The 20,394-nt window shown below is 46.1% G+C and overlaps 1 protein-coding gene across 4 annotated transcripts in view; it reads right to left on the bottom strand.

Moving 5' to 3' along the window:
• The window catches only part of CORO2B (coronin 2B), a 139,898-nt gene that overhangs the window by 46,781 nt on the left and 72,723 nt on the right, over positions 1–20,394 (bottom strand). For all 4 annotated transcript variants that reach the window (XM_048865793.2, XM_075133255.1, XM_048865796.2 and 1 more), the window contains one exon: positions 15,820–16,020. In XM_048865793.2, coding sequence (XP_048721750.1) covers positions 15,820–16,020 — 201 coding nt within the window. The remainder of the gene's footprint in view (positions 1–15,819; positions 16,021–20,394) is intronic.

Below are 20,394 nucleotides of genomic sequence, written 5' to 3'. Positions count from 1 at the left end.
GGATCTTAATTACACCATAGTATTTGGGGCCCGAACAGTTAATAAAGGGGGTACCTGCTGGAGTAATGCAAGAAAGACCCACAAGCGCACAGAAAGGTTCATTGAGACTTCAGCGAGTGGATCGGGATAACAAGCTGTTTTATTTCACTAAATCACATTTCATGCATGCAGCAAGAGGTCACTACACACTGAGAAGAGTTCAACTGGAGCCAGAACCAGAAAGAACTAATATTCCCACGAGATGTGGGTTTTTAAGCGTGTCAGATTCTGACCCCATCCTCAATTCAGCCTAAAAACCAAACTAGCCTGAACCTCATCCAGATTCCAAACAGCCTCCTTGGTCCATCTCATTCCGGCATCACTCACAGTGTCAGTGTAAATGGATCATGCATCCTTGGCCAGTCCATTTCACCCCTGGCCCCCAGCCCCAGTCAAGCAGGGTTGGGCAGGTTTCAGCACATAGGTACTCAGACCAGACAGGAGACGCACACTGCTGCATGGAAGGGACTCCTGTCTGGGAGTGTGACAGCTGCTTCCACACTCTAGTGTGACCAGAGACAGCTGCTGGTGAGCCTGGTGCCCACCCCAGTGGGCAGGGCTGGGAGTGATACCGCCATGCCGGAGGAGCTGCCCAGGCTGGGGGCTAGCGCCTGTGAGCAGTGGCCCAACATGCTGCTGCTTTTGCCACTGTGGTTCCTGGCCAGGTCGCTGGCCATGGCCCTGCTGGTCTCGCTCTGCAACTCTGTGGAGATCCGTTTTATATTTGCACCCACGGATCTAATTTTGTACCTGTGCAGGGCTCTAACTGTAAGCTCTTTGGGGCAGGGGCTGTCTTTCTGTTCTGTGTTTGTATAGAGCCTAGCACAAAGGGGTCCTGGGCAAGGACTAGATCTCCTAAGCGCTACAGTAATACAAATTAATACTGATTAGCTAATTCAATAGGAGCCAATTCCAGAGCAAGGCATTTATCTCAATGGCTATGCTGTGAAAGAACAACCCACTTTGGATCCAGCTTCCACCCAAAGGAAATATCAGTGCAATGCCAGTTCCCATGCAGGGGGAAGCACGTTAACCCTTGGGCTTCCCCTTCTTTGTTTGGGATAGCAAGTGGCCAGAAGAGGCTGAAAAACCTAGAGGTCGAATGGGCACATAACACATTAGGCCAGAAAGAAGACACAAAGTGGCTGGAAGTGGAGTATTCTCACAGGCCACAGGAATTATAATTACTGCGGAGGAAGCACCGGTATCCAGGCAGGACTGAAGCCAGTTGCTGATAGTCTTGCAAGAAAGTCTGTTCTTGAGAGGGACCCAGGCAAGTTTTGCTGATTCATTAGGTTTGGTTCAAATAAGTGTTCAAACGGTCATATGGCCATATGAGCTCAACTCCAAGACTCCTGAGGGTTTGACCATCACTACGACATACCCACTTGGTGCTGTATGTAAACCTGTTTTGGCGTCTGTACCTCCCGGTATGGGATGGCAGTAGAGGGAGGCACTTTCCATTACAGGTCCCATCTCCTTTCATCCATCCCTCCTCCCCAAACCAGAGATACCCCTCTTCCATCTTCCTGGACAATTGCCCCAACTCTCCTGGGATTGCATTACAGACGGTCGCAGTCAGCTGTGATTTCTGTCTCACTGCTGGTTTCTGATCTCCAGCTGGGTTTGCTGCAGATCTGCGCTCCCTCCTGCATCGCACGGTAGCCAGGCAAGCAAACCTGAGCCCAGATGCTTCCTCTCCCCATCAGCTTGCAGCTGATTCTGCCTACAGGGAGGCCCCACTGCCTGGCCCGGCTGGATGCAGAAGCAAGAGCCGTGTCAGCAGGATCTTCTGTGCGACATTCTTAGAAGCAGCGCCTTCATCTCTCCTTTGTAAGGAGAAGGCGCAGTCCTAGGGCAACGCTTCTTTCAGCTTCTTTGCACTCCTCTTTGGGAAGTCTCTGAACCACAGATGCACCCAGGACTCAGTTCAGGATTTTGCTACAGCCCAGCTGTGCTTTCAGCTCTCTCCTCTACTTGCCGTGTTTTTAATTTGTGTACCATGAAATACAACCAGGAACACATCTGCATTTCTGCTTGGCCCTTGCCTTTGCCAGAACGTCAGAGGAAGCCATGCATTAGCCTCTCCATCCTGCCGCCTCTGGGACGAGAGGCTTGCTGGCATGCTGGGCAAGCATTTCTGCACTGAGCCAGCGGGACTGTTACTTTTCTGATCCGCAGCGTGGATTTCAGATGAGAATTTTCCCCACGGTTTTGTACTGCCCGTGTGTTATAATCCAACAGCCAACAGAACCCATTGTTCTTCTTGGTGCCTAAGTGTAAGACATCATCTGACGAGTCTGGACTTCTGTTTACATCAGTCCCCAGCCAGTTTCAGGTGAGTGGCTCCTCCTGCCAGTCTGCCCACTCAGTGATAGTGTAGATTGCACAAGTCAGACAAGTCCCGCCTCCCAAGGTGCTGCAGGAATCCACTGGACAGAAAACAAGACTCCAGCTTGCTGCTAATTGCTTGCACAGTTGATGTAGCTCAGCTCTAGCTAACAAAGTCCGTGTAGTGTCAGATAATTGCTTGAAGTTTAGCTCGCACTTTGTAACAGTCAGATAAAATTATAGGCCATTGGCACTGCTTATTAAAGATTTCTACTGTATTAGTGAATGCCTCAAGCACACCCCCAAGCTGGGTTCCATTGTGCAAACATGACTGACAATCCCTGTCCCAACAAGCTACTTGCTGCATTGTTCAAGGGCTTGTCTACACCAGATTTGTCCCATAACATTTCTTTCCTATTGCCAACATTTGCCACTCAGTTGGCGGGAGTACTAGAGCAGACTAGCCACTGTCATTTTAGCCACTGTGGTTAAAACATTGGTGGAGCCTGTCTCTGCAAGAGCCCCTACCACTGCTGATGCTGATGGACTGCATCTGTGACAGCAAAGATGGAGTCTGCCCAGTGTAGACAGCCTGGCTTGTTTCCCCTGGCACGCCCACTGGGAATCTTGTTGGTTTGAACAAGTTTCTTGGATTTTAGTTTTGCCTTTAATAAAGATTTTTTCTTTTCATACTCTCAATCCTTTGCCTGGAATTACAGAGTTCTGTTAGATAAAGATCTTCCAGTAGCATAAACTAAACATCTTCTATCCCTTAAAGAGCTCACGGAACAAAATTCCATCCTATTACAGAGCTAGCAATATATCAGTTACACAGTTCTCCCGGGTCCGAGAGCTCCGCTCACTGAACGACATATCATCTGAACTGTTTAGTCAGGGCTCATACTGGCATGCACACTCCTGTGCCTGTCTACCTTTATATAAAGCACAACGGCAAGAGACCTAAGTACTGACGGAGCTTATTCTTTCCCAGCTGCGCTGAAACAAGCATCTACTGTTAGCTGCAGGAGGCAGCGAAAAGATGAACCATTGAGACGATCATCAGGACAGCCCCGTGAAATGTCATGCCCATTGCTACACCACGTTGTTCTGCTTCAGCCTGGCATAGCCAATTCATCCCCACCCATTGGAAATGCCATTCAGTGCCAGGATACCATCAGATTACTTGTGGTCAGGACACCATGTGACTAACAGCCACAGGACTCTGGGGAAGAGCTGGTTTCTAACTCTTCAGAGTTTCACACAAAAAGCTTTTAGAAACGACTGTTCTCCATGGGGAAGATACAGAGTGGCCCATTATGCCTGGCTTCCATTCTCCCCATCTGTCCTTCCAAGGACGTTAACACAGGGTACAGTCTCCCCTCTGTGTACATGGGCAGTGCTCATGATTAGTAATAAGAGTTAAGTACGCACAGACAGAGAAAAATATAAACACCTCCCTATTTCAGTTAATAGCTGCAGGCAAGGTATTTCCATTCTTCTTCCTCCACCCAATGGACTACTTTTTATAGGGAGCAGAATGGGGCAGGGCAAAGTATCAACTGCATTTCATTATTGTCTCCCTTGATTTGACATTTTTTTATTCCTGGGTATTTATGTGGGTCACAGCAGAAATACATTGGATGCTCTCTGACGTTGTATACAATCATTAATACACCTTAACACTGGACCTTATGGTAGGAGAGGTGCAAGACTTTGCATGTTGTAAACAGCTTACGTTTTTAATAATTTATTTCGCTTCTTGTTGCTCTCTTTGCCTGGGGCACAGCAATCTAGTGGATCAGGCATAAGAGTGGGAGACCGGAGACCTAGGTTCTAGCTCCAACATGACTTATTTTGCAACACTTCGGGCTTTTCTACACCTGCAGCACGGCAGGGACGCAGCTGCACCGTTACAGCTGTGCCACTGTAGTGCTCAGCGAAGCTGCTACGTACTCTGACAGGAGAGCTTCTCCCGTCGGCAAGGTACTCCACCTCCCGGAGAGGCAGTAGCTATGGAGATGGGAGAAGCTCTCCTTTTGGCACAGTGCTGTCTACACCGGGAGTCAGGTCAATATAACTGTGTTCTCAGAGGTGTGGATTTTCCACACCCCTGAGCGAAGTAGTTATACCAACCTAAGTTTGTAGTGTAGACCAAAGCGTAGTCACTGAGGGCCAGGTTTCTGAAGGCGTTTAAACACCTAGCTCCCAAATCAAATGGGATTTAGGTGCCTAAATACTTCTAAAAATCTGGCCCTTAGACTTTCTCAGCCTCAGTTCTGAGTCAGCAAATGCACCTGGTGATAATTATTTCCCTTTGCCGTGTGGCTGTTGTGATGTGTGTGTGAAGGACCATCCGTGTTTGCTCTGATCAGCCAGTTTTAGAGGTCAGAACGCAGGACTGCCTGGCTAGCAACCCATGTTCTGTCTGTATTAGGTGTCTCTGAGAATTCCTTTTCACCATGTCCTGCTTTTCCGGGCATTAGTGACCTAGGCCTCCTGGAATATATTGTAAGGTTTGGTTGACTTTCACAGTCCTTGCAAGTTTAGATCAAACTAAAGTGCTTCAGAGTTTAAAAATCAAAGTGGAACACAAACAACTTCCCCAGAAAATCCTCCTGTATATACATAAATATTCTTGTTCCTAACTTCAGAATGTGCACTCCAATTTCCTGCCTTAGGTCTGAAGGAAATCTACAAAACCAGACAAATTTGAGACAGATCAGTTCAGCTATTGAGGATTTATGGCTGCACAAAAAACATTTTTCACTAACAAATGCAGGAAAGTTGGGTTCTTTCACAGTGCACGCGTTACAAGAGTGCGCTGTGTCTTTTTATATGTAAATAGTTAACAGGACCAGGTGGTATGGTGTGTTGTGGTAGCCGCATCAGTCCCAGGCTATTAGAGAGACAAGGTGGGGGAGGCGATATCTTTTGTTGGACCAACATTGCCTTGCCCACCTTGTCTCTCTGGTAAGACAGGGTGACAGTAGATGGGGCTTGTGAAGATGTAACGTCGCTCCCAGGGGTTACAACAAAAAACTTGCTGTGTGTTGCCATTGGCTTTCTCTGCACAGCTCTTCGCATCGTGTCAGAAGTAAGACAGAAAACTGCACTAGTTCTTCCTTGTGGCTGACCAGAGTCATGGAGGGCAGGTCTACACTTAAACTGTTGCACTGGTAAGAGGTGCACCATGGTAGCACTTAAGTGAAGCTGCTCCTATGCCAACAAGAGAGCTTCTCCCATCTGCAGAGATAATCCACCCCTGTGACAGGTGGTAGCTGTGTGGACAGGAACAGCTCTCCCGCCGACATAGCACTGTCTACCCTGGGGGTTAGGTCGGAGGACCTGCGTCGCTCAGGGCTGTGGATTTTTCACACTCCTGAGCAATGTAGTTATACCGATATAGGGCTGTAGTGTAGACCTGGCCTGAGTCCCTGCAGCAATGGCTGTGAGCAATCTTGCAATGCAAATTCACGGGAACGTCTGAAAACTGGAGCTCCTTCAGGGCCTCAAGGACAAACCGAGGTGGCTGCAAGACTGGACAGAGAAAGCAGGGCAATTAACTGGGGTGGCTGCCCTGAATGCAGCAACTGGGAAGGACTGAATCACAATGTGCTCCAAATTTCAAACCTATCCACCTCTGACTGGAGACTGAGTGAGCCTCAGATTTGTTAACATTGTGAGATTGTAAAAGAGGGGTTAAAATGGAAGTTGCTATGTAGCCTTAACTCTAAAATGCACAGATTTCCACCACCCTTTCCTGACAAAAGCAGGAACAGACGAAAACACTTGGGTCCCAATTCAGTAAAACACTACACATGTTGCCACCAGTTTTGATTCTGTCACAAGTCTCGGGACATTTGACTTTTCTCTTAGCACCCCAGCTTCTGGGGTCACAGGGTTTTATCAGAATCTCAGCTTTCATTTTAAAAACATTTTCCCAGCCCTCATGGTTGCTGAGAAAACTTGAAAACTTGAGCCAAGTGTACCTACAGGTTCAAAAAGCCAGAAGGCGAATAAACCCCCAATTTAATCGCAGGATTTTAAAGCCAATTCTGCGACTTTTGGGGCCTGATTCTTGATTTCTGAGCAATACTAACTTAAGCACATGCTTAACTGTAAATATTCAAGTCAATGGGAGTTAAGCATATGCTTAAGTGCTTTGCTGAACTGGGACTTAAGTCATTTTTTAAAATATTGGTAAAATGAACATCACTCGTTTAGTCCTAAAAAGCAATCTGCGAGAGAAAGCTTGAGACTTCCTGAAAGAACTCAAGGAGTCAAGCCGAAGCAGGTCACAGTCAAACCACTCATTCAGAATCTTTATTAGAAGTTGGCCACTACTGGCTGACCCTAAACTAGACTCTAAGCATATCCCTTGAAACAGTTATTCCTTAGCTGATTGTGAAGAAGTCAGCTGCATTACTCATTATAGCAACAGTGCTTAAACCTGTTTAATATCCAACGCATGATATCTCGCTGAGCAAACATGCTACGGCACTGGGGAAAATATTGATGTTTTAGTTGCAAGAGCCAACCACAAAGTCTGACACATAGCACAATTAAGCCCCCCCAGTCCCCCCCGCAAGAAAAAACCTCCAGGAGGCACCAACTCTGATGTATCACTTTTGTGCAGATAGTAAAAATGGAACCCTACCCACAGCTTTCCTATAATTTGAGCAATTTAATTTCCACCCCATTATTGTCCTACTTATTGGTAAGGTTGCAAATACTTTTTTTTTTGTGGAAGAAGGAGAGATGCAGCATGAAATACAGGAGAACCTGCTTAAGTTACTAGCAGTATTAAAGGTTAGGTCCTCTAAATGAGCTCCCCCAAAAAACAGACAAACAGGTTTGACAGTCCAGCAGAGGGCAGTGGCACACAAATACCAGCTAGTACGTTACACAACACTGAGAAATAAGGTGAGCTCAAGAAAACGGGGGGGGGGGGGGGGGGGGGGGGAGGAGGGAGTTGTTTTCGTGTTTTTAAAAAGAAAGATTTCCAGGATTTTAGCATGCACTGCAATAAAAGGAGTAATTAACATTACTTTAATATGATTGCCACCTAAGGAGAGAGAATTTATTCGAAAATGTTAAAGATGCACCTAAATGTGTAATATCTTTCCAAATTAAATATATACATACAGAAAGAGAGAGGGAGAGAGCAGCCAGTGTCTTGAAGACGTCTAGGTGCAAATGAAATAACAGAGCATGTGTCTTCATGGCACAGAGAAAATAGGTCTATTATATTAACAAGACTGTGGGCCAAGCTGCAATTTATTGCAAAGACCTTACCTGGAAGTGAAAATTAACCAAAGTGCATTTCTACCCATTGATTTTGGATAGCAAACGACTGGCTCATTTTCCTGAATTATCTTCATGTGCAGAGTTCCCCATACCAATTCCTCTGGTCTGCAGTCATGGCTACACTGACCCTCCGAATAAACTTTGTCTGCCTGTGTTTATTCTGCTCATGCTAACAGAGACAGAGATAGGGCTATTGCTGAGTAGGGCACACACATGTTCTCCGTATCTCTCCTCTTTAACTGAAGTAATCTGTTTGGATTGTATTCTTGTGTCAGTGTCTGGACGATAAAGTGGATAAGTGGGCAGCCTTTCTGCTTAGCTTTTCTTTTCCTTTTCGCTCCAGCACCAGGGAGCATGGGCGTTCTCACACCCACTCAGAACAAAAAATGTGTGTTTTATAGTGGTGGGAGAGCCTGGTTCTGTAGGGTCCACAACACTAAAGAATTTGCAATCCTAATCGCTTTGATGATGCAGCAATGTGGAGAGGTGTGAAGTGAGAGGATGCAAAACGGGATATAGGAGGAGGGGGGAGACAGGGTGGTTGTGTTTAAGAGACAGATGGAAGTACATGGCAACATGAGGAGAAGATAGATCGCAGGAAGGAGATATCTACTGAAAGAAAATGTAATCCGGTGTTATTGCTTTCCAATGTAAACAGCCCTCCAGAAGCAGCTAAACATTCACATTCTTATGACACAAACACTCAAGAGTGCAAATAGATTTGTCTAGTCTACATGAAAAATTATGTAAATTTATTTATTGAGTTCCCCAAGGTCTTAGCCTGACCGTCTATAGTTAAACTATTAGGCTACCTCTCCCCCGCTCTTAGTTATGTCCTGTCAGAAGATCTAAGAGTTTTTATTTTAGGCAACAGCAAATTTTGAACTTGGCCACTACAGAGGTTGCAAACATCTGACAAGGAAGTCTGGGTCTCTTTATAAGCTTAGTTTCTTTTGGTTTCCATTTGTTAGATGAGGCTGATCAGGGCTTTTGAGATGGAAGTTGCAGGAAGTGAGGGGAGAGACCGATGGGGGGAGACCCCCAAGGATGGGTTTCTGAAGAGGAAAGAGTGATTCCTTCGGAGGAGAGGCAAAGGGGCCAGGGAGACCCACTGATGATTACCAAGGAGATGAGGGAGGGCAATAGAATGGGCTGCTGCAGCTACAGCAGGGGTCTGGGACCACGTATTTTGTGCTAAGTAAGAAGTTGAAGTGCAGTTTTTGACTGAACACGCAGCAGTTTAATCCCCATTTGGATGGGTGACGCAGAGCGCCATCCTACCACCAAGACAGAAGAGCAATTCTAGCCAACTATGATAGTACACAGGTGATCAGGGTAATTTCAGCTGGATAGCAGGGAAACCCTGGATAGGGCGTGAGTAGTGCCTTCCATTTCTGGTTCTGTGTGAGGCTGGGAGAAGTCAAGGTCAAAGTTTTCAAAATTGCCCTCTGATTTTTTTTTATGGCTGAGATTTTAGCACCTGGGGGCACCCACTGAAGAGCAAAACCAAGGCTCCTGCACTGCTACGTAACACAATCTGTAGTAAAGACAAGACTGGTCAAAAAATGGTGTTTCATGAAAAAAATTTTAAATGACAAATTCCTTTTTGGCCACCCCGCCAAAATACTATCAGAAATTTTTAATTTTTCATCAAAACAAAACATTCAATTTGAATATAAACAATTTTTTTGGTTTGTTTTCAGGGTTTCAGTTTCAATTTGCCTTTGTCCTGACTTCTTTGGTGCATCTGGCCACACTCTCTTTAGGGAGCTGGCAAGTCTTTTGCAGATATTCTACACTGGACCTTTTCTGTGTTTCAAGTTGGTTTGCTGAGTACGAAGCAGGTGGGCTTGGCTCATGTGTAGAACACAAAGGCAGGTTTTATAGCAAGTTTCTGTGATTTCTCGTATGCAACAATGGGAATATATGGCCCAAAGTATGCAAATGTACTGTAGCTTTAAAAAAATTTCTAATGCAGAACAGTGTACAGGAACAAAAAGAAAAGAAAAGTTAGGAACAAATTAAATCCTGGAGTAGATCTGCTGTATCTAGGTTACCTTGATTATGTTTCACTAAATATGGATGCACATTAATTAGCAGGCTGCTTATTTCCAGAAAAAATTGGTTTACTCTTAATGAACTAATCAGATTCTATTTTAAAAAATGATGAAATTATAACATTGCACTAAGGAGTCCATATTCAGTTTTCAACATTTCACCAAGTTCTGTTCTGATAAGAATGAACGAAATGATTGTCTTGATATTTAATATTCATGAGGACTTCTAAATCTTTGGTGAGGATTCCTCCAGGTATCGACTGCAACTAATTTAGTGTACTATCTGTTCCTAATCCATTGATCCCATGTTGGATTTACCCAGAGGTGAAAGTAAGCCAGTATGCCCCGGTACGGTGTACCCGTAAGAGCCGGTGCGCCGTACCGGGACTGGCTTTCCCTGGCGGCAATTTAAAGCCCTGGGGTAGCGGTGGTGGGGCTCCGGCGAGGATTTAAAGAGCCCCAAAGCTCCAGCTACTGCCCCAGCCCTTTAAATCCCCACTGGAGCCCTGCTGATGAAGCCCTAGGGTAGCGGCGGTGAGGCTCCAGAGGGTATTTAAAGGCCGGGGCAGTAGCGGCGGCTGGAGCTCTGGGGCCCTTTAAATCCCCGACGGAGCCCGGTCGCCGCTACCCCAGGGCTCAGGCAGCAGGGCTCAGGCGGGGATTTAAAGGGCTCGGGGCTCCGGCAGCCGCGACCACAGCTGGGCCCCAGGCCCTTTAAAGCTCTGCCAGAGCCCAGAGCCCCGGGGTAGCGGTGGCAGCCGGGAGCCCCCAGCGCTCCTCAGTGATTTAAAGGGCCCGGGGCTCCGCTGCGGTAGCTGGAGCCTTGGGCCCTTTAAATCGCCCCTGAGCCCTGGGTTTCCCAGCCGCCTCTGCAGCTGGTAGCTTGGGGGTGATGTAAAGGGCCCGGGGCTCCCAGCCACCACTACCGCAGCTGGAGCCCCAGGCCCTGTAAATCAAGATTAAAGGGCCCGGGGATTTAAGGCCCTGCCTCTTCCGGTTAAGGCCACGGCTCTTCCGGTTGAGGGCACACCCCCTGCTCAGGACTCCGGCATACTGGTAAGTTCTCTAACTTACTTTCACCCCTGGATTTACCAGAAATAAAAAGTGTTGGCAACAAAGGATTAACAGCTACAGATTTACAACTGCTCAACATTATTGGAGTAGGGTTGGCATATTCATAATTATAGGCTAAAAAGATTCAGTAGCTGAAACACTGAATAGAACAGGAAAAATACATTAGTCTCCGTCTCTGGCTTAACACTGTTTAGCTAAAGCTACTTGGTTTTAGAATATTAGTAAGATTCAAGCTGTGCACTGCAATTAAAATGCTGATTACAGTTCCCTCCATCTGCAATGGATTCTATGCAAGAAAGTAAAGACATATTCACAAAAGATCTGGAAAGTTTACTGGAGAAAATATTTTTTTAAAAACAGACCGATAGACTTAGGAAAGCAGTGATGAAAGAGTTCAGATGTGATCTGTTCTTACAGCCAAGAGCAATATTCAGGGAACATTACATCCCAATGGCTGGCTGGCCAGGAAGCTTTCTATCCTTGTACAATCTACACAGCTGAGTGTTATGTTCGTTATGCCAAAAGCTAGAAACCTTTACCCAGTTTATTTAATCAAATCGTCCCCAAGTACTTGGGACAAACTGAAAGTTGGGGTAAAATGATCTCAATTGAGTTACTCCAAGACTGAACATGGCATAAAGCTAAGGAGTTGTTCAATCCATGTTCATGATCTTGAACTGCACTCAGTTACAAGGACAAGTAGATTTTGGAAACTGTCCTGAAGCTTATTGATCATGCAGCAAGAATCCTGTAGGGTTTCCGTATAATTAATCCTTTGACTTTGTGGGAACTACAGGCATTATAAAATGGTTATTTTAAAAGCATACATTATGTATAGATATCTTCCCCCACTCACATACCTCCCTTCACTTGCATTTCAGTTCAATCTGCCACAAGTCTGTTAACTGATATTAAAGGCAAAATCCTGCTTCTCCAGTAGAAGTTGCACTAGGTCTTGTGGAGAGGAAAGCAGAACAGGGGACTGGCGGCGTGTTTGTCACAAGAGCCATCCTAATGATGCAGAATAGGATGCCTCGGAGCGGTGCAGGGTAGGCAAGGCACACCGGGCAGCAACACGCCCATCCTCACTCCTTAGAAATGAGTAACACATTCCTGGTCAGCACATGCTAGAGCTGAAAGCACGCAAGGTAACACCTTGCTGGGCACCTACCATTCCTCCAGCCGGAGTACCATGCCCCTGTGGGGCTGAGATACACTGGTAAGAATGTTACCAAGTCTCCTTCACCCTGGGCACTTGATTTAGCCCAGTGTATAGTAGGCCAAGGTTGAGCTACTATTCTGATGGAAGCAAAGCAAACAAGATTAAAGTGTAAGATTTATTAAGTCTCTTCACGGTAATTGAAAGTTGGGCTGTTCATGTCACTAGCAAACTATACCTGTCAATGTTGCACATACAAAAGTGTAAGAGGGCTAGTCTACACTGGCAACGCTAAAGCGAGGAGTGTAGCTCCCATCCCTGAGCCAGAAAGTTGCAGCGCTGTAAATTGCCAGTGTAGACAAGCCCTTAAGAAACTGCATTCCAACCCAAGGTAATATTTAGTGAGTTTATCTGTGACGTTGCAACCATACAATACATTCTTCCAAGAGGCACAGCAAAAGTGGAGAGCAGTGAGTCAGCCACAGCAATGGGTGTTCAACCATGAATGACCACTGGTGACAGATATTACTTTTTACCCACCATAGTATATTCCCATCGGTCCGTTTCTGAAGAATATGCTGAATGGCCAGGAGTTTAAAATTGCATGAACTAGTTTATTTTCAAACTCGAGTGAACAGCCGAAGCAAGTCTCAGGGGGAAAGATAAAGTGCAAGGTTATCTGCAGAAAAAGGTGAATACTCCAATAGGTTTATTATTTATTAAATGTAGGTGCCATTCTTCACACATAAAAAAGTGCTTCACATAGATAACAGCCGGCTATGGACCGCATAGCAATAAAATTAAGGGGAAAACAAAAGCATGGATTGGATTTGCTTTTAAGCCAAGCCAGAAATTGCCAGTCCTTAGAAGAGGAGTGCCACCAAACAAAGGATGAAGCTTACACCATGTAATGGGTAGATTAGTACCAAAAGAGGCCAGATTGTACATCAGATCATGAACATTCAAATACTGGGCACTATAAATACCCCTGCAGGTTGATTGCTCATAAGGTTCTAAGGGTAGGTGATAAAAACTTAAAATAAATCTTCAGTTTAAGTGGGAGCTGTCAGAGCACAAAATAAAAGCTTAAGAGTGTGATGTGAAAGTGACAAGCAGAACGTTGAACAGATTGGAGAAGACGAGTAGAAGCTATCGGGAGGATGACAAACAGAGTGTTATAAAGGCACAGTAATCTCTCCACCAGACTATGCTGTGAAGATTTGGCAGCAGGAATAATGACGCCAAGTAGTTAAGTCATGAAGACCTTGTGACAGACCTAGGGAGAGTCGAAAGAAATACTCACAACAGTATCCAAAGTTTTCACTACAGAGACTCTGAGTCAATTTTTCCTCCCCATTAAATCTATATGAAGGATTCAACCCTGTCTGAATAGGACATGAGTCCATGTGGAGTTGGGCTCCTTCAGATTGAGAAAGGGAGCTGCAGTTTTGTCCATGGAAGAGGCAGATGAGATTGATACCCATCCGATTGCCCAGCTGTGACTGATTCATGGCACCAGTTTAAAAGGGCCAATTAAATTTTCAGAAATGTCATTTACAGAATCCCACAGAAAAGGCTTTATTGTCTGAATTTCCTAGAGAAGAGGAAAAGGAGTAAAGATATAGTGTAGCTCTTAAATTTTGTATCAGTTTTATTGCCCTCTTTAAACTTGAAGAGCATATCCAAAGAAACCTATTGAGTTTAGAAGAATGACGGAGGCTACCTAACAAGGTACTGCCCCATGCCTGACACGGCCCATGGAGCCTTGTGAACTGGGCACTGTAGCTGCAAGGCCCATGGGGTTAAGGGAATGCGGGTGAGAAAAAGGAGCAGCTTGGATACGTATTCACCCCAAACTAAGGTTGCCAGGTGTCCAGTTTTCGACCAGAACGCCCGGTTGAAAAGGGACCTTGGCAGCTCCGGCCACCACTGCTGACGGGGCTGTTAAAAGTTTGGTTGGCTCGGGGCTGGCAGGCTCCCTACTTGGCTCCGTGAGGCTCCCCAGAAGCAGCGACATGTCCCTTGGGTCCTAGATGGAGGGATGGCCATGGCCGGGAACTGTGGCCAATGGGAGCTGCGGGGGCGGAGCCTGTGCGCGGAGGCAGTGCACAGAGCAGCCTGGCTGCGCCTCCGCCTAGAAGCCGAGGGACGTTGCAAATTCCGGGGAGCTCCCTGAGGTAAGCACCGCCCGGAGCCCACACCTCAAACTCCTCATGCACCCCAACCCCTGCCCCAGCCCCCAGCCCCCTCCCGCACCCCAACCCCCAGCCTTGAGCCCCCTCCCAGAGCCCGCACCCCCTCCCATGCCCCAACCCCCTGTGCCAGCCCTGAGCCCCCTTACAATGCAAACTCCCAGCCAGGGCACCCCAAACCCCTCATTCTCTTGCACCCCAAACCCCTCACTCCCGGCTCCACCCCAGAGCTCACACCCCAAGCCGGAGCCCTCCCCCCTCCCCACACCCCAGCTCCCTCTCCTGCATCCTGAACCCCTCATGTCTGGCCCCACCCCAACACCCACACCTCCAGCCCAGAGCCCATACCCCCTCCCACACTCCAACCCCCTGCCTCACACTGGAGCCCCCTCCCGCACTCTGAACGCCTCAGCCCCAGCCCAGAGGCTCCTCCTGCACCCCAAACCCCTCATCCCCAGCCCAGAGCCCTCACCCCTCCCCGCACCACAGCTCCCTGCCCCAGCCCAGATCCCTCTCCTGCATCCTGAACCCCTCATGTCTGGCCCCACCCCAAAGCCCACACCTCCAGCTCCCTGCCTCACCCCAGAGCCCCCTCCCACACTCCGAGCCCCTCAGCCCCAGCCCAGAGGCTCCTCCTGCAGCCCAAACCCCTCATCCCCAGCCCCAGCCCAGAGCCCTGACCCCTTCGCACACCGCAACCCCCTGCCTCAGCCTGGAGCCCTCTCCCACACTCCGAACCCCTCAGCCCCACCCCCCAGCTCAGAGCCCCCTCCTGCACCCCAAACCCCTCAGCTCTGGCCCCACCCCAGAGCCTGCACCCGCACTGATGCCCTTAACACCTACTGCACCCTACGCCCCTGCCCCAGCCAAGTGAAAATGAGCAAGCGAGTGAGTGAGGGTGGGGAAGAACGAGCAACAGAGGGGGGGGGGGATTGTATGATCATGGGCGGGGCCTCGGAGAAGAGGTGGGGCAGGGACGGGGCCTCATGGCAGGGGGCGGGGCAAGGGTGTTCGGTTTTGTGCAATTAGAAAGATCCGGTGAAAGTGACAAAGGTCAACCGTGTACCCGTGACATGATGGGGTCAGTAGCCACCAACTCCAGTGGCTAACATTACATCCACCACTCCACATTACCAGGCACAACACAACTGAGAGACAACTGACATCTGTGATTTTGGAAAGACACTTTTCCTGGTGTGGCTCCTGCGTAGCAGCATTAGTATCAGCTCTGTTGGAAGTGTGCTAGGCTTTAGGGCCGAATCCATTGGGCTGTTGCTGAGGCAATCTCCTGTCTACTTCAGTGGATTATTTGCCCGTTATTAGTAAGGACTAAGTAATGCTTGATGAAGACTTCAGCATTGCAATCTTAATGCAGATATGGACTAAAAGATACAAAGGGACATTATAGCAAAGACCTGTTTGCATACAAATGTTTTATTTATTCCTAAAAGATCTAGAATAAAGATACAATTCATTAAACCAGCTTTAAAGTCTCACTTCCCTAAACAAGAAAGCCACAATTAAAAAGATGAAATACCAGAGATTTCAGCCTGTCACAATGGTATTAAAGAGATTCCTGGGATAGAATGTGTGTTTTAACAGCTGTGTTTTAAGATTACCACTGAACTTCAATCAGGTTTGTTAAGGAAAAATCACTTACTTGTTCCAGTGGAATGACAAGAAAGGACCCTCCGCCAGCACTCTCCGTTACTATGGCGAGGAACTTGGCATTAACAGCACAGAAGTGGTTGTCATGAACATTCTTGGTAATTGGAATCCCATCAAAGCAATGCTCTCGGTTCGCCACTTTCCCATAGACATTTCGAAACTTTGAACTGCGATACTGTGGACGCCATGACATCTGTGGAGCAAATGTATGAAGATTTTTACAACAGTCCAGTCTTCATAAGGAAAGAGAAACAAATGCCACAAGTGACTTCTACATTTAACCTGCATGGTCACAGGAAAAAACATTGAGTAGTTTAAGTCCTCCCTCCTTGTCATTAGGAGATAATATGGTTTAAGCCAGACCCTGGTTACAAATCACCAAATACTCTGGACAGGTTCAGATCCTCTGTTGAACTTTACAGTTCAGATGCATCTCTACATGAAGGGAAGAGTTGTAGTCAGGAAATTTCTCTCTTTCCTTCTACAGAGATCTAGGAAAAGAACTTGCAAGGGTTGTTGGGAAATTGTTCCAAAGATTTATTTTAAAACAAAGGAAGCAAAGCTTGGAACATTTGGATTGTCATCTGAAGATTAAAAGAGAGCTGGGTAGCTAACTAGCAGGCGATCCATACTTTGTGTTAACGAGTTGCCTCATTCGCCTACTCTTCGCAAATGGTACAGAGAACTATTCCCAAGCTAATGACATCACTAAAAAAAGCCGAGTTGCAATTAATCAAAGCCTGAACACTGATACAGTAGTTTCACATTTACATAGTATCTCTCCTCAAAGTACTCAGTGAAATGATGAACAGCCATCTCTTTACTTTCAAAATACATATTCCTTGTTCAAAAGTGAACACACCTGGAAGTCAGTGGGCATTTGGTATACTGAAGAACTGAAAGATAGGGATCTATGACATAGAATTAAAGATTCCAGGGTCTTGAAATCTACTCTGTCTAGGATAAAAAAAGAGTTAAAGGCAGTTTCCAGGCACACCCCCACCTGTCCTTGGGTCTTCTTGTTAATTTTAATATGAGTCCTTTTTTTCCTCATCTTTCCCATTTGTGTGAAAGACCTAAAACTGACGATGCAGGGGAAGCCGTTAAACTGACTATATTCAAGGTGCTGTTAAGTGTATAAAGTCAACAGACTGGAAAAAAGCGAACTTCGGTCTAGTCCCATGTATTAATTCCAAAAGTAGGTTTTTAAAAAGTTACTTTTCAAGCTACATGCTTAACTGGAATGTATAGCAATACTATGTTACATACGTGCAACACAATCCTGTTAGCGTTATTGGAGCATTTACCTCGGTCATCCACTCAGATGCTGCAACTGTATGTACCAGAGAAGATTCCAGAGACCTATTTGCATACACCGTTTCCAAAAAAGAGCGTATACAATCATGCTAAACGTGCTCAGATGCAAACCAGTGTAACTGTGCACTCGTTTTTACTTGTTCCCACTGTTGTTTAGAGTTTGTTATATGCACAAAAAGAAGAAAAATAAAATATGGTCCCACCTGTGCAAACATTGTTACATTAGTAGGATTTGTGTGTGTAGTGATTTTCCTAAGTTTATTAAAGAAAAAGTCCTTATGGTAGCACAAGTGCTGATACCACAATAAAGTCTTACACTATAATGAGCTAAGGCATTTTAAACGTTTAGAAAAGCATGAGCACTTACACCGTTGTAAAGTGGCTTAAGCACTTAAATCTCTATCGCACACTGACAATTTCATACTTAGGGACTCAAAGCAGCTTATATTCTCCAAGACTGACTAGCATCTACTGACAGATGAATTTAAGTGAGCACTTAAACAGAGAGACACGTGCAATTGGAGTCCTTCATTTGACAAAGCGAGGCTGTTTTTAAGATGCGCCCTTCCACCTACTTCCTACCTTGGCATAACTCACACAAATGGACTGTTCCATAGCATTAGCTATATATCTATAGCATTCGCTGCCAGGCAAACACTATAATTACTAGAAGTGAATAATACCAGCCCATACTTCTCCGTTCTTAGCCAAAGAAAATCAAGACAGATTCTGCAGGAGACTTATCCAAACACAGCACCAAAATTATAGGTGCTTTATTCACCTTTTGGCAATTGACAGTGTACAGTTAGTGTGAGATTTTACTTTCCTTCATCCTGGTTTTTCCACAGAAAACAAGAAGTCTCTGCTTTTTTTCTGCTCAACATAAGAACATAAGAACGGCCATACTTGGTCAGACCAAAGGTCCATCTAGCCCAGGAGCCTGTCTTCCACCAGTGGCCAGTGCCAGGTGCCCCAGAGGGAATGAACAGAACAGGTAATCATCAAGTGATCCATCCCCTGTCGCCCATTCCCAGCTTCTGGCAAACAGAGGCTAGGGACACCATCCCTGCCCATCCTGGCTAATAGCCATTGGCGGACCTATCCTCTATGAACTTATCCAGTTCTTTTTTGGACCCTGTTATAGTCTAGTGTGTAATTTGTATATAAGCTGTTTAGAGGTGTTCTATACAATTGAGACTCAAAACAATAAACAGAAGAGTGAGATTAACGTTCTTGTTTTCAGGATTTCTGCATCGTTAGATTTCTGGTTTTATGTCCCTGTTATTTTTTCCCCCCACAGAAAAGTAGCCAAGCCTGTAGTCCAACCATAATGAGAGGAAGCCATAAGCCCGAGTATTTCACTGGAGAATTCAAGCGTTCCTCTCCTTCATCCTCAGTAAGTATTTCCTGTAAACAATGTCAAGTAGCTCAAACGCTTCTGTGCTTCACAGACCCAGGCAGTGAACTATCTGGAAATTGCTTCACACTGTTTTGTTGAGAAGAACTGCACTGGGTGGTACAATGATCACTGCTGCTATCAACTCCCTGACACGGAGGGTTCTCTGGACTGAACTTTTTTCTGGACGCATGTTTGTTTTTGGGGCAGAGGAGAAACGGTGGTGCCTTAAACAGCTAATCCTTTCACGTGGGAGACTCTAGACTAAGACTCACACATCAAGCCAACATCACCTGGGAGAATTGTGGGGGTGAAGCTTTCTGGAAGGAAGGAAGGAAGGAAGGAAGTGCATCCCAAACAGCCAGCCCAAATAGACCCACTAGATTTAAAGGCTACCAGCCCACCCAGCTACATAGCCCATTATGATGCAGCTTGAGTTTTAGAACAGGAAGGGATATGGTGACAGTCAGAATGCTTGGGGAGGGAGGCTCCCAGATGAGTTAGGACAGACCAAGACAAGGGAAAAAAAAACCACTTAAAGGTGTTTGCGGTCACCAGAAAAATTGCTAGGATCAGGAGGTTTATAAAATTAGAGGGGTTTTTAACGCTAGGGAAAAATAGCAAAAAATACACAAGAAATTACATTTGCATACATTTGCATAGCGTTTTAGCTCCTATCCACACAAGCAATGTCAAGAATTGCTGATGACATGATTTCGAGATCTCTCCTCCCTCTCAAGTTTTGTCCTCCCCTTTCCAGTTGTTAAAACCAAGCATATTGAACTGGTGCAGGATACCCATATGTTTCCCAAAGGAGAAGAGAGCAGTAGTTCTGTGCTTTAGCTCAAGTTCCCATGCCAGTGTGTTCTCCGAGTTCTCAGGCAGGAATACCTGGGCAGACATGAAGGCAATTATGGGGTGAAATCCTGGCCCCACTGAAATCAAAAGTAAAACTTCCACTGACTTTAAGAAGGCCAGCATTTCACCCACGGTGTTCCATAATATCAGTGTAGTCTAGTGGCTCGGATGCAGGACTGGAAACCTAGAGTTGTGGGATCTATTTCTGGCTCTGCGCCTGCTGGATGACCTCGGGGAAGTCACTTCATCTCCCTGGGCCGCAGGTTTTCTCCCCTCTTTACAAAGCAGTTACTGATAGTGCTGTGTGTGTATAGCACAATAGGGCCCTGGGGCTGCTGGGTTCTACAGGAACAACTAAATAATAGCAGCTAAAAGTGTAACAAAAGCAAGAGAATCTAGCCAATATGCCCATAACAGCGATACCATTTTGAAATGCAGGGTCTTCAGCAGTATATGCGGCAGCTGCCTATGGACTCCTTTCAAACAAGATTTATTTGATGTATCTTAAGTCAGATATTTACAAGATTTCTGGGGAAAACTGCATGCATTTTCTTTCACATCAAGCTATCGTTATCATTAGCGTGTGAAAGATGGCAACGAAACATCTCCCGGGGCCACCCCTGCCCTCTTCCTCATGCGAGTAACCCTGGCTGTGCGTGTGTAAGCTAGAGGGGCAGGATCAGGGCTGAGGGTCTGACAGTCTCCAGCCTGGGGGAGTTACTCTTTTTACGGACGTTATACTAAATTCTATGAACTTGTTCTGCTTGTTTCTGGTTGGTTCGGTTTGCTATCACGAGCGACGTGTTTTACATGCTACACGTTCTGGGCAACAAAGTTGTTTCGAAGAGGTAGCATGTGAGTGAGTGCTGTTGACTTTAATTTTAAATCAGGTTATGGGAGCCCAAAAGCCAGCCAGTTCCTTGCACAACGTGCTCGTCACAAAAATCTTTCATTAGTGAACTCTAAGGTCTCGCATTTTATTTCTGCACATGGATG

The sequence above is a fragment of the Caretta caretta genome, chromosome 10, assembly GCF_965140235.1.
Source record: "Caretta caretta isolate rCarCar2 chromosome 10, rCarCar1.hap1, whole genome shotgun sequence".
Lineage (NCBI taxonomy): Eukaryota > Metazoa > Chordata > Testudines > Cheloniidae > Caretta > Caretta caretta.
The sequence above is the reverse complement of the archived record's forward strand: the minus strand, read 5'-3'. Positions and strand labels throughout refer to the sequence as shown.